At 36.9% G+C, this 15,144-nt stretch overlaps 1 protein-coding gene across 2 annotated transcripts in view; it reads left to right on the plus strand.

Moving 5' to 3' along the window:
- The window catches only part of Ppp1cb (protein phosphatase 1 catalytic subunit beta), a 43,569-nt gene extending 28,872 nt beyond the window's left edge, over positions 1–14,697 (plus strand). For both annotated transcript variants that reach the window (XM_029561252.1, XM_008828410.3), the window contains exons 5-9: positions 133–237; positions 2,743–2,814; positions 6,289–6,440; positions 10,140–10,274; positions 13,314–14,697. In XM_029561252.1, the coding sequence (XP_029417112.1) occupies positions 133–237; positions 2,743–2,814; positions 6,289–6,440; positions 10,140–10,274; positions 13,314–13,418 (569 nt within the window). In that variant the 3' untranslated portion in view covers positions 13,419–14,697. The remainder of the gene's footprint in view (positions 1–132; positions 238–2,742; positions 2,815–6,288; positions 6,441–10,139; positions 10,275–13,313) is intronic.
- The last annotated feature ends 447 nt before the right edge of the window (positions 14,698–15,144 follow it).

The raw sequence follows: 15,144 nt of genomic DNA on the forward strand, positions 1-15,144 counted from the left end.
AAACATATAACTTGTTCAATTGTAGGGTTTTGCTTTGTTTAAGAATAAAATTAAGACCATATTGTTCCCTTGAGATAACTAATGAGAACAGTTTTTTATTTTTTAAAAAAATTCTGTATTTTATTTTTATAGGCAAACGAAGATTTAATATTAAATTGTGGAAGACATTCACTGATTGTTTTAACTGTCTGCCTATAGCTGCCATAGTGGATGAGAAAATCTTCTGCTGTCATGGAGGTAGAGTGATAAATTTGCCATATGATTTCTTCGTTTTTTTTTTCCATTTAGAAAAGAGCTGTAACACACACCTTTAATCCCAGCACTCTGGAGGCAGAGGCAGGCTGAAGCAGGTGGATCTCTGTGAGTTCAAGGCCAGCCTGGTCTACATAGCAAGTTCCAGGCCAGCTGGGGCTACCGGGAGACCCTGTCTCAAAAAGACCAAAAAAAGAAAAGAGCTCTAATAGTTAAAATGCTATAAGGAAAGTGGGTATGGTGCAGCAAGTTGAAGGCCAGTCAGGGGTAGGGCTACATGGGACAAACTAAACAATATTAGGAAGAAATAAAGCAGTACTTGTGTGAAACTCAGTTGATTAAAACTGCTTTAAGCATATCTAAAACCTCCTTCAGTAATTAGGAATTTGTGGTTATTTATGAATAATGGAAATTTAACATTTCTTTTTAAAGAAAGTAACTACAAGTGAATGTGTTGGCAAACGCCTGTAATCCCAACATTCAGAGCTAAGGCAGAAGAATCTCATGGCCAGCCTGGGATACAAATACTATCTGAAAAAAGATGACAAGTATTTTCACTTCGCCTTGGTTTAGGCTTGATTTTAGTTGTTTAATTTATTGTGTGCTGAGGATCAAGACCAGGGCTCCCACGTGCTAGGCAAGCATTCTACCACTGATCTGTATCTGTAACCCATTCCTCACATTTTGCCATCAGTAAAAATGAGAGGGTAATTATTTTCTTGAATGTATTAAATACCTTCCATCAAACTCTAGCTGAATTTCCAAATGAGTTCTAAGTTTTGTGCAATGTCAGTTTAAGTCCTAAAAATAATTTTTCAAGTACACTTATAAGTTACTTTATGTGGATTTGTAAAACAAGCTTATTTGAAATATTAAGTGGCCTGCACTTGGCTAGATGCTATGAAAGCAGTGTGTGGGGGGGTCTCTAGTATATGTATGTGTGTGTACAGTGTGTGTATAGAAATCAGACAACAGTTCTCAGGAGTTGGTTATCTCTTGTCACCTTATGGAGTCCAGTGGTCAAACTTAGATCATCAGGCCTGTGCACTAGTGTCTCTGCCCCCTGAGCCATCTTGCTGACCCTGATCTGATCATTTTGAAGAATTTCAAAGCCTATTGATGGAAGCCCATTTTGAACAATTAACATGCTAATTTTAAAGCCAGCAGATAAGCCAGGCGTGGTGGGGCACGCCTTTAATCCCCACACTTTGGAGGCAGAAGCAGGATCTCTTGAGTTCAAGGCCAGTCTGGTCTACATAGTGAGTTCCAGGCCAGCTGGGGCTACTGGGAAAACTGTCTCAAAAAAAGACCAAAGAAATAAATATAAAAAATAAAAAAAACCAGCTGGGGCTACAGGGAGACCCTGTCTCAAAAAGACAAAACAAAACAAAAAAACCTATGTATGCATTTATTTATGAAAACCACTGAGCAATAAAAAGGATTTAATTAGTCATGAGAAATTAGGAAAGGGAGAGATGGAGCAAATGTTTCTGGAAACATGGGTATTAGAGGAGAAGTGAAAAGAACTTGAGAAAGTCCAGGTGCTATCTAAGTTCAGATGTGAGGACTGCCTTAACTAGAATGTTAAGTACGTTTGGGAGAATGAGGACACAAGAATATAGAGATTTAGAATTAAGATCAAAAAAGTTTTGGGGGAATAATAGTTCAGTTGGTAAGTGCTTACCATAAAAGCATGAGGACCCGAGTTCAGTCTCCAAAACCCATGTAAGAAAGCGGGGCATGGAGGTGTGTGTACCCTTAAAATCTCAATGCTAGTGAGGTGGAGACAGGCAGATTCCTGAAGTTCGCTGGCCAGCCAGCCTAGCTTAATTAATAAGCTTTAGGCCAGTGAGCTTCTAGCTCAAAACGAAAGTGGCTGGCCTCTGAGGAGCAGCTCGGAGATTGACCTGACTTCTACACACACGTTTATTGAATGGCTTATATTGGATTTTTATATAAGGAAGAAATTTAATAAATGAGAAAATTATTTCTCAGTAGCATGTGGGATATAATATATGGGAAGCCTTAAAGTGATCTTTCCATAGATAATAAACATTTAAGAAATTGTAGTTCTTGTGTATTTGGTGTAGCTAAGAAGAAGAAATACAGCAATACAGACTGTATTTAGCTTCGTTCCTTGTGGTGATATATTACCTGCTAGAGAAATTAGCAGGTAATAATAGCTTGGTTTAAGATTGCAAAGTGCCAGGTGAGGTGGCACATGCCTTTAATCCCAGCAGAGGTGGAGGCAGGCAGATCTCTTGTGAGTTCCAGGCCAGCTTGGTCTACCTAGTGTGTTCCAGGCCAGCTGGGGCTACCAAAAAAACAGATAGCAAAATATGTTCGTGTGCTTTTTCTTGGTTATCCTTCTGATTCACAGTTTATTATGCATTTATGACGATAATGAACATATTGAGGTATGATATGGAAAAAGGTACTGAGGACATTATGAGGCATTTTAACTTAGAAGTAAAAATGTTTTATTTATAGGACTGTCACCAGACCTACAATCTATGGAACAGATTCGGAGAATCATGAGACCCACTGATGTCCCTGATACTGGTACGTATATACAGGTTTAGTTCATTGCTTTATGTAAAATATTGGTGTATATGAATGTAATTATATTGTGAAAATAGTATAGGTTTAATAAATAATATGTGCCGGGCATGGTGGTGCACGCCTATAGTCCCAGCACTTGGGAGGCAGAGGCAGGTGGATCTCAGTGAGTTCAAGGCCAGCCTGGTCTACATAGTGAGTTCCAGGACAGATGGGGATACAGGGAGACCCTGTTTCATAAATAAAAAATAAATAAATAAATAAATAAATAAATAAAATAAGGCTGGGCATGGTGCTGCATACCTTTAATCCCAGCACTTAGGAATTAGAGGCAGGAGGAACTCTCTGAATTCAAGGCCTTCCTGGGTTACATAGCAAGTTCCAGGCCAGTTAGGGCTATATACTTGAGACCCTGTCTCCAAAAAATACAGATAATAATGTTATATCTGATTAGTATTTCATGTCTCCCTGGTCATTGCCCAAAATGCAGAACTTTAAAATTTTTATATAACCATAATACTGTTCTGTCAGATTTATTTTATCACACAAAAAAAGAATCTTGTCATTGGTTCCCTTTCATATCTAAAAATTCCCCCACTCTTTTTAATTAAAATTATCTTTATGGGGCTGAAGAGATGGCTTAGCAGTTAAGAGCACTGGCTGTTCTTGCAGAAGACCCGGGTTCAAATCCCAGCACCCACATGGCGGCTAACAACCATCTGTAACTACAGTTCCAGGGGATCCGATACCCTCTTCTGTCCTCCTTGGGCATTGCACAACATGGGTGCACTTGCATATATGCACGCAGTACATGCATACAAGGAAAATAAACATAAAGCAAAAAAATTTATTTTACTATCTTAGGGGTGCACTTGCCTGTTAAACTGTCCAGTAGGTTTTTGTTCTTTTCTGCATCTGTGTTTTTAAATTTTCAGAGCTTGTAAGGTTTTATAGAGATACAGATAATTTAATAAAAATTGTAAAGAGTGTATGAAATTTTATGAAAGTTAAGTATTCAGGCATTAGGAGTAATTCTTCAAGTTGTTTAAAAAAATACACTAAGTGGTTTTAAAAGAAAAACAAGGACCAGTGCACACTAGATTCATTTCCCATTCTTAAGATTCAAATACTGGTAAGTATTAAAAAAATATTCATGGACCAGTATCTGAGCAAAACATGGCTAAAGCTCTAATTGGACTGATATAAACAACCATTCGGTTGCTTATTTCCAAGTGTCATTGGATTGTTTCACTCCTTATACTGAAAGTCTGGTAGTATTACTCTAAGCTATTCATGATGCACCTTGACCTTTAAAAATAGCTATATGTTACAGTAAGTTGCTTCACAACTTAAGTAACAATTTGTTTAAAAAAGGAAAACATGGATTGTATCACAAATTTTAATTATCATTGTAAAATATGCTTGACTAAACCTAATGGAAATTACTATTATAAATCTTTTTATTTAAAATGTCATTTTATAATAGCATACAGTGTTACTAGTCATTGTTCAAAATGTCTTTATAGTTCAGAGGTAAATCAGTTTCAAGGATGATATTAAGTCATTTTTAGCACAGTTTAATGGAAAGTTTCTGAGATGCTGAAAATACTTGTTTTCATGTTTGATGTTCTGTACAACCTTTATTAAGTATTTAATATATTATAACCTAATTGATTGTGATACTTGTTAAACATTGAGTCTTGACTTTGAAATTCTCCACTTAGAATTACAGGTTGCTGTTGATCCTATCGTTTGCTTTTTTATGCATTCAAACTGCCACTACCACATTTCCAAAATCTTAGCTATAAGTATGTTCTAGTTTTTTAATGCTGTTTTGTTTCTAAGACAGGGTCTCACTGTGCAGCCCTTGGCTGGTCTGGAACTCACTAGGTAGACCACGCTGGCCTCAGTCCGCCTGCCTCTGCCTCCCAAATGCTAGGATTAAAGGTGTTTGCCACCATACCCAATATACATTCTAACTTTTTTACAGTTTTCCTGCTACAATGAAATTACAGATTCCTAATACCTTGAGTCTCTACTTGCTGCTTCATATCTGGAAACAGAATAGAACTATAAGCATTGTAGTATACTTGGTATATATGTAATTTTTTAAAGAGGTTAGAAAGGGCTTAATGAATTGAGACTATACAGTGGACTTTTGTGTGTGTGCTGAATTTCTTAAAATGTAATGAGAGCTTCAAAATACCAGTGATAGAAATTAAGTAAGAATACATTGTCACTATTTTTCCGAAGGATTTTAGTTGGTTCTTCTAAAAAAATAGGCTATATTTTGTTTCTGCTAAGCTATATAAAATTTGTAGATTTTTTTAAATTCTAAAACTTTATCATAAGAAATGTTTTTAGCCACTGTAATTCTTAGAAAACTATTCAGTATAACCATCTCAACATCTATTCCCCTCCTAATCTCAAATATAGCTTGACTTTTATCCATTCTTCTTTGTTGTTGTGGTGGTTTGTTTGGGGGGTTTTTTTGGTTTTTTTTTAGACAAAGTCGCCCTGTATCCCCAGCTGGCCTGGAACTTGCTGAGTGGACCAGGCTGGCCTTGAACTCACCAAGATCCACCTTCTGCCTCCAGAGTGCTGGGATTAAAGGCGTGCACCACCATGCCAGGCCTGACTTTTGTCCATTCTTGCTCTTCAAGAAGCTGCTTTTCATTCAGATCTAGTGGTCTGGTCTATAAGTGGTGTGGTTTTCGTTTTGTTAGTTTTTCCATTTCCTGCTTGCTGACAGTTCTTTCCCTTCTGAGCCCCTTTGCATACTACTATTCTTTATTTTCAGCATTCCTTCTCAATCCCTTTTGCTCATATCCTCTCCTCTACTTGCCTTTTAAATGTTTGGATTTCTTAGAGTTAAGTCCTTACAGCTTTTCCTAGGCTCAGACTTTTCTTTAAGAGTCTGATCTAATTTTGTTCCTTTACCTTATTTTTACTTTTTAAATCCTCTAAGCCTGAGTAGATACTATGCAAGCAGATTCTAAAGTAGAAGAACAAAGGATTCAAAGTGGACAAGATCATCCTAGAGGGGAAAAAAAATTGAGTGGAGATACTAGTCCTACAAATATAAAATTATGTTAGTGACTTAATAAATGATAGCAACAAGCTGGTGCTCAGTAGTGTAACTATAAAGAAAGATGAGCTATTCAGGAAATGGTACCAGACCAAATGAAGAAACTATATGCAAAAGATTTCCATACATTGTTAGACTTTTAGAATGATTACTACATGTATTTCCTAGATGTAGAAATCATTAAAAACTACTGCCTTAAACCAGGCAAAATTATATTTGTATGGTAGCTTTTAACAAAGGATGGCTAAGATGGATTGGAATACTTAGGGGCAAATGATTGTCATCAGAGTGTGTGAAGGCAGGAGAAATGTCATGTGGATATGTTTTGTTCTGTGTTTTCTTTTCTTCCTTTTTTTTTTTTTCATTGTTGCATTTCTGTCTTCTTTAAGGTTTGCTCTGTGATTTGCTGTGGTCTGACCCAGATAAGGATGTACAAGGCTGGGGAGAAAATGATCGTGGTGTTTCTTTCACTTTTGGAGCTGATGTAGTCAGTAAATTTCTGAATCGTCATGATTTAGACTTGATTTGTCGAGCTCATCAGGTATGAAATATAAGACCTTGGATATGTTGTTGTTAATTCCCCACAGTTTCATATATATAGTTACGATTTTTTAATTTTTTTACATACTACAGATTGAACCTAGGGACTCCATGTTCTCTTTATTATATTTATTTTTGGGGAGACTGATACTTAAGAAAGGTAATGTGGGGGCTGGAGAGATGACAGTTAGGAGTGCTTGCTGCTTCTCAGAGGAACTAATCTAAAAAATTTTTCCTTGTACAAGAAAAATAGTAGGAGAGGCATCTAGTACCTGGTTCTCAAAATTCAGTCAGTGCTTTGTTAGCCCTACCTCTCCTCTTTAGAAATGCTGATAAAAGCATTTCTAAAGAATATATTTTTTGTAGTTCTGTAAAGTACAGCCCTAACAGATTTTTCAGTGCTTTGCTAAAATTTTCTTGATGTGGTCTACATTTCCTGTATGGCTTTTATATAATGTTGATAATAGTCTAGTGTTACCTTAATGTATGGGTATTGTCTTTTGACAGAAACAAACTGTTCTGTAAGAAACTTTTTGAAACATTTGAGGGCTGTGATTATAGAATTATTAATAATGTGTCAATTATTTTAGTTGTAAAAAATGAGTATTATAAAAAGAATGTTCACATATCTTAGAAATACATACTCAGTGCTCATGCTCTATAAAACATAGTTGGTATATAATTGACTGGAAGGCATTTCTGAAAATATTTCTTGGCCTCTTTTTGTTTGGTTTTTTGGTTTTTGAAATTTTGTGTGTGTGTGTGAAAGAGGGATGTCTTTGTGCACATGAGTACAAGGTTCCTGAGAAGGCTAGAGGCATCAGAACTCCTGGAGCTGGAGTTACAGGCAGTTAGTTCCCGACATGAGTGCTCAGGATTGAACTTGATCCTTATCAAGAACAGTACACACTTTTTGGGGGGGGGGGTCTTTTTGAGACCAGGCCTCCCTGTAGCTCCAGCTAGCCTGGGAACTTGATATATAGACCTCAGACTCACAGAGGTCACCTGCATCTGCCTCCCAAGTGCTCAGCTCAGTACAGCTTTTAACTGCTAAGCTGATCCTGTTCTCCTTGGGTTATAGGATTTTGTTTTGTTTTTATTCGTTTTTTTTTTTTTTTTTTTTTTTTTTTTTTTTTTTTTTTTTTTTTAAGTAAGGTCTCACTGTGTAGTCCAGGATGGCCTCAAACTCAGTCCTAACTTTTTGAAATTTATAAATATACCTAAGATTTTCACTATTTTACCTGGGCATGGTGATGGCATTCTTATAATTCCAGCACTCAGGCTGGGCAGGAGGATACTGTGAATTTGAAGCCAACCTGGTCTACAGAGTTCTAGGCTAGGGCTATATTAGTGAGACCTTGTCTCAGATGTGCACGTGCACATGCTGCTAGGTGGGTGGTTCACAATACTTTTCTCCTCCAGACACTTAGCTACTACTACCTCTGTGTGATCCTATGTGATAAATGAAAATGATTAGTTTCCTCTTCATGTTATATATCACATACTTCTTTCCTACTAGTATTTCCTAGTTGCTTAGTTTACAGAGTTAGGGTCCCAAATTTTTTACTTTGGTTATTAGCTTTTAACGAGCATAATATTGATTTTGAACATTATGCACTTGTTAGCTATCAGAGCAAAGTTGCTAAGCTTCCTAACTAAAATCCCCACTAATAATTAATGCTTTCAGCTATAGATCTCCATTCACTGATCTTTTCAAATATTGGTGATTTCAAAATGTCAAGTTGTTGCGCTACATTACTTTGCATGACTTTTTGTAGAAAGCATCAAAATCTTCCTTCGCTTGTTTTTAGTCATATTGTCTTTAACACTAATGCTGACAATATAAAACATTACAAACTTAAAATATTCCCTTAGAAAATTGTTTGACAGAATGACCAAAACCTAAGAAAACATGTACTGAATGCCAAGCACTATACTTCAAGCATAACTAATGTGGCTGTAGTCTTGTCAGAAGATAGCTGAAGTAGCCTTCAAGCAGTAAATATTGAATGCTGTATTGCTTTTGGGGCGGGGGTTGGGATGTTGAAATAGGGTTTCCCTGTAGCCCCAGCTAGCCTGGAATTTGCCATGTAGACCAGGTTGGCCTGCCTGCCTCTACCGCTCAAGTGCTGGGATTAAAGGCATGCACTACCATGCCTGGCTCTGTATTGTATTGTTTAAAAATTTATTTTGTGTCTAGGGGGTGTATGCCACAGCACACATGGAGGTCTTGCAGAAGTCTTTTTTCCTTCTACCATGTAGATCCCAGGGCTCAAACTCACATGTTGGCACTTGGTGGCACATGCCTTTACCTGCTGAGCCATCTTGCCAACCCCAAATACTATAAATAAATAAAATATTTACATGGTAGTACATGCTTCATATTTGTAGACCTGAGAAAATAAATTTGTTCAAAATGCTTAGGAATTAACCACAAATTCTAGATGTTTCAGTATAATCATAGCTTAAAAGTAAAGCAAGAGGGCCACTGGGCATGGTGGCACACACCTTTAATCCCAGCAATGGGAGGTCAAGGCCAGCCTAGTCTACATAGTAAGTTCCAGGCCAGCTGTGACTACAGGGAGATCCTGCCTCAAAAAGGGGCGGAGGGGGGGGGGAGCAAGAAAAAAGCTCTTCCCAAAGCCTGTTTTTCATGTTTGACTATTGTTCATTAAAAATTCTAGTACTGGGGCTGGAGAGATGGCCCAGCAATTAAGAACACTGGCTGTTCTTGCAGAAGACCATGGTTTGAATCCCAGCACCCACATGGCAGCTAACAAAAGTGTGTGACTCCACTTCCAGGGGATCCGACAGCCTCTTCTGTCCTCCATGGGCATTGCACAACATGGGTATACTTAACCTACATGCAGGCAGCATACACATACACATAAAATAAAAATAATAAAATATTTTTAAAAAAAAATCTAAGACTGGAGAGAGATGGCTCAGTGGTTAAGAGCTCTTGCAGAGAATCCAGGTTCCGTTCCCAGCACCCACTTGATGGCTAACAACCTTTCTTAACTCCAATTCCAGGGAATCTAACACCCTCTTCTGGCTTCCACAGGCATTGCACGCACATAGTACTCTGACATACAAACAGACAAAACACTCAGACATAAAATAAAGGTAGATTAAAAAAATGTTTGATTCTATGGTTGGATTACAGTGCTATCTGCCAAAAGTAGTACATGGGTAACCCACCTCCCTGTTGTTGATACACATAAAAGCTTATTTTGGTTTTGTTTCATGGGGAGGCTTTGAAATAGATTTTTAAGCTAAATCCCTACCATTGTAGAAAACACATGTAATACTGATATTCTAAGTGAAGTTTAAGGATTTAAAAAAAAAAATCACAGCTCCCTTCCAAAGAGGAGGGTTCATTCTGGTTTTTTTTTGTGGGTTTTTTTTGGGGGGGGGCAGGGTGGTCTTTTAGAGTGGGGTCTCCCTGTAACCTCAGCTGGCCTAGAACTCACAGAGATCCGCCTGCCTCTGCCTCCTAGTTTGTTTTCTTGTACAGGGGAATGAAGCCAGGGCCATGCACTTGGTAGGAAAGTGCTCTACCACTGAACTACATCCTGGCTCAGAGATGATTTTGTTGTTATTGTTGTTTGATCTTTGCTTCATTAATCTCCATTAGCACAGATTCTTAAAAACTACCCACTAATGAATGGTTTTGTCCTTTTTATATTTCCTTTGATAGGTGGTGGAAGATGGATATGAATTTTTTGCTAAGCGACAATTGGTGACCCTATTTTCAGCCCCAAATTACTGTGGCGAGTTTGACAATGCTGGTGGTATGATGAGTGTGGATGAAACATTGATGTGTTCATTTCAGGTATGATATGAAATACATAAAAAAAAAAATTTTTTTTTTAGATAGGGCCTTACCATATAGCCCAGGCTGCCCTTGAACTTGTAGTCTTCTTGCCTTTACCTCTTCAATAATGGGATTATAGGCATATGCCTGAGTCTAAATTTCCAACAATTCATTCAAACTATTGTCATAATTTTTCTTTTAGAGTAATCTCTCCTTGAGTTAGGTATGTTAAAAATCAGTTTAATTCAGAATTTCTTACCATTCAAGGCTGGAAATATATATTCAGTGGCTGTATTAGTTACTTTTCTATTGCTGTGATAAAACACCATGACCAAGGCAACTCACAGAAGATTTTATTTGGGCTTATAGTTCCAGAGGGATAAGAGTCCGTCATGGAGGGAGACAGTTGGAGCAGGAACAGAAAGCTGAGAGCTCACATCTTTAAGTAGGCATAGGAAGCATAGAGCAAAGCTGGAGGTGGGGAACAAGGTTTGTGAACTCTGAAAACCCGCCCCCAGTGGTGTGCTTACTCTAGCAAGACTGTACTACTAAACCTCCACAAACAGTGTTACCAACTGGGGACAAAATGTTCAAATACTTGGGAGCTTGTGGGGGACATTGATTCACATCACCACATTGGTAAAGTGCTTTGCTAGCTCATGCAAGGTCTTAATGATTCAATCTCAGTACAGCAGAAGGGAACAAAAAGAAACGAAAAAAAGTGATTTCTAGCTAGAAGTGTTGGTGCAGTGGCAAGTGATTACTAGCTGGGAATAGAGGGCAGTGGCAAGTAGATCTCTGTGAGTTCAAGGCCAGCCTGGTCTACTTAGCGAGTTCCAAGCCAGCTGGGGCTACAGTACAGGGAGACCCTGTCTCAAAAACACCAAAAATAAATAAATAAATAAATTGTTTTACAGTACAGGGAGACCCTGTCTCAAAAACACCAAAAAAAAAAAAAAAAGTTTTCATTGTATGTCTATGAGTGTATTGCATGCATGTAAATATACCTGTGTCATGCAATGCCCATAGAGATCAGAAGAGGGCATCAGATCCCCTGGAACTGGAGTTAAGAACAGTTGTTAGCTTCCATGTGAATGCTAGGAATTGAATCATTCTAAATTATTTATAATGCCTAGTATAATATATGCTACATAAATAAAAATTACATTGTTTTTGAGAATAACAAATGTCTGTACATGCTCAGTATAGAAACCTTTTTCTTTCTGAATATTTTTACTCTAAAATTAGTTTAGTTCTTGCATGTGAAACCCAACTCGTATGTAGAACTGATTGTATTTCTCTAAATTCTCATTTATATTTTAAAGTCATAGTGGAGTTAGATTAGTGTGTGTCTATTACTGAAGCATTGCAGTGCTCTGAGTATTTTTTTTTTTAATGTGCATGAATGTTATACCTGCATGTGTGTAAGTGTACCCAAGTCATGTAATGCCCATGGAGTCAGAAGAGGGTGTTGGATTCCCCTGGATCTGGGGTTACAGAGGTTGTTAACCACCTACATAGGTGCTGGGAATCGAACCCATGTTCTCTGCAGGAGCAGCCAATGCTGTTAACCATTGAGCCACCACCTCTAGTGCTCTGAATAATTTTAAGAAATCATTTTTTTAAGTTTTTCCTATACTCTTTTTTTTTTTTTTTTTTTTTTTTTTTTTGGTAAAATTGTATTTTCTAACAGGTAGAAGCTCTGTTTATGTCCACTGTAGTGAGTATAGTAAAAGACAGTAACAAGTGTTTACAAAGACATGGAAATTCAGGTCCAAACAAAATGTATATGTATAGCCTCATTGATAATAGCTAAGAACAGAAACAACCTCAGAACTGAAAAATGGATAAATAAAATGTGCTATTGCCATCCATATGGTGGGATATAATTTAGCAATGAAAAAGGATAAAGGCACTGATACATAATACAGCATAGAGGAGCCTTGGAAAAAATGGAAGAAGCCATTCACAAAAGACCACATATATGATGGTAGTTACATGAAATGTTTAGACTAGATGAGTCTAGAAACAAGCAGTTGCTAATGGTTGTTGGCAGATGTGAAGTGACTAGGAACCCAAAGGGTTAGACAGCGCCTTTAATTCTAGCACTTGAGAGGCAGAAGCAAACAGATGGATCTCTGTTGGATGGAGGCTAGCCTGGTCTGTATAGTGAGTTCCAGGACTGCTGGAACTGCAGGGAGACCCTGTCTCAAAAAGGAAAAAAAATCTAAGCAAGTGTATAACTCTAAATAAGTATACTAAAAAAAAGCCCTGCATACTTTAAATGGTTTAACTTTATGGTATAGGAAATGTGATATAGAAAATACCATGTTTTGTTTGGGACGGTCTTCCTGTAGCCCCAGCTGATCTAGAACTTGCTATGTAGACCAGGCTGACCTAGAACTAACAGATCTGCCTGCCTCTGCCTTCTGAGTGCTGGGTCTTTGGAATTAAAGGTGTGTGTTGCCATGCCTTTAAGATCTACCTGAAAATAAAAAATTAAGTCCAAACTGGGTATGGTGGCCTATGCATGTAATTCCAGCATTCAGAATGCTGAGGCAGAAGGATTGCAGTGAGTTGGTGGCCAGCCAAACTACACTGAAAACCTGTCTCAAAAACCAGGGGTGGGGGAGTCGGGGGGGGTTGTGGGGAGGTCCAAAGAGCTTGTGACATCAAGATTTATTACTGTAGTTTAAGTATGTCAGAAATAAGATAAGAACCTAGGACTTTTGACTCGATCCAATGTTCTTTTCCTTTCTGAGATGAACTAATAGAGAAAATTTTAACTTAAAGTTAAGGATTGGGCAGTTGATTGAGTCCATGTACCCAAGCTTTTTTTCCTACAATCTTAAGTGAATGGTAAACAGTAAGTTTTCTTTCTTGGGGAAGGGCAGGGGATTTGTGCATGTTAAGCACTGGCTCTGCCACTGAGCTGCACTACCAAGCTTAGCATTCCCTAAGTATAAAAACTGTTGCTGGACTAGTCTCATATTTTTGTTTTACAATTTATATCCTTTATTGAAAGAATAATACTGTTAATATATTCTTTATTTCAAGATATTGAAACCATCTGAAAAGAAAGCTAAGTACCAGTATGGTGGACTGAATTCTGGACGTCCTGTCACTCCACCTCGAACAGCTAATCCACCGAAGAAAAGGTGAAGAAAGGAATTCTGTAAAGAAATCATCCATTTGTTAAGGACATACTTCATAATATATAAGTGTGCACTGTAAAACCATCCAGCCATTTGACACCCTTTATGATGTCACACCTTTAACTTAAGGAGACGGGTAAAGGATCTTAAATTTTTTTCTAATAGAAAGATGTGCTACACTGTATTGTAATAAGTATACTCTGTTATAATATTCAACAAAGTTAAATCCAAATTCAAAAGTATCCATTAAAGTTACATCTTCACGTATCACAATTTTTAAAGTTGAAAAGCATCGCAGTTAAATTAGATGTGATAGTTAACCAGATGAAAGCATGATGATCCATCTGTGTAATGTGGTTTCAGTGTTGCTTGGTTGTTGAATTATTTTGGGCTTGTTTTGTTTTGTTTTTTGCTAGAATAATGGCAACTACTTTTCATGTTTTTCTCTAAACATTTTAAAATGAAATATGGGAAGAGCTTTAAAGACATTCACCAACTATTATTTTCTTTCACTTACCTACTTACGTAACTGTTTGATCTTACTGAGAAAACTTATTCTTCATTACAGTAAAAAGGAATTGTAGAGGTTGATAGTTTTTTAAAATATACAAACTATCCAGTCCAATGATTTTAATCAAACAGTTTGGGCAAACTTTGCAGCTGATAATGAATATATTGCTTTTTACAAAATTGGCACTGATATGGATTTGTGCACTCTTAATTTTTAATTTATTGATGCTCTATTGTGCAGTAGAATTTCATTTAAGGTAAGGCTCATATAGTATTACCCAAAAGTAGTTGGTAATGTTATTATGTGGTACCTTGGCTTTAGGTTTTAATTCACACGAAACACCTTTTGGCATGCTTAACTTTCTGGTAATACCCTCACCTGCATTGGTTTTGTTTTTTTGGGTTTTTGTTGTTTGTTTTTAGATCCACAGAACATGAGAATCCTTTTTTGACAAGCCTTGGAAAGCTGACACTATTTTCTTTTCCCCTCTATAAGAAGGATGTATTTAAATGAATGCTGGTTGGTGGGACATTTTGTCAACTATGGGTTTTGGGTGCTTCACTGTCTAATAATTGCCATGTGAATGTTGTATTCAATTGTAAGGCTATGTCACTAAAGATTTTTATTCTGAGTTTCCATAATCAAAGGTCATGATATTGTATAGATATGCTTTGTAGTGAAGTATAGTAGCAATAATTTCTGTACATGATCAAGAGTTTACTGCAGCATTTCTTTTCCTGTTCTGTCTTTTTTTAAGGGGTAGTACTAACAAATGTCAAGGAGTAGAAAAGTCAACAAAGATTTTAGAAGGAGAACTTACAGGATATTGAGCATTGTCAAATTTGTATGCTTCATAGGGATGGACATAATATTTATATAATGCCCTTCTATCTGTGTCACCATAGACATGAAACCATAATATTGTCTTTGAAAATGTTAAATTGAGAATTCTGTTAACATTTTATGGATTGGCACATTGTATTGCTGTAAGAAACATTTGATTTTTCAGCACAGTGCAAAAGTTCTTTAAAATGCTTTTTTTTTCTTTTTTTTTCTAATTCCATTTTGTTTTAAAGCACATTTTAAATGTAGTTTTCTCATTTAGTAAAAGTTGTCTAATTGATATGAAGTCTGACTGGTTATTCTGGTTTGGGATTTTTTGTTTTTTTTTGTTTTTTTTACTATGTAAAAAATTTATGCACGCACCTTGAAAGCTATATAC

The sequence above is a fragment of the Nannospalax galili genome, unplaced genomic scaffold (assembly GCF_000622305.1).
Source record: "Nannospalax galili isolate Female #2095 unplaced genomic scaffold, S.galili_v1.0 scaffold893, whole genome shotgun sequence".
Taxonomy (NCBI): Eukaryota; Metazoa; Chordata; class Mammalia; order Rodentia; family Spalacidae; genus Nannospalax; species Nannospalax galili.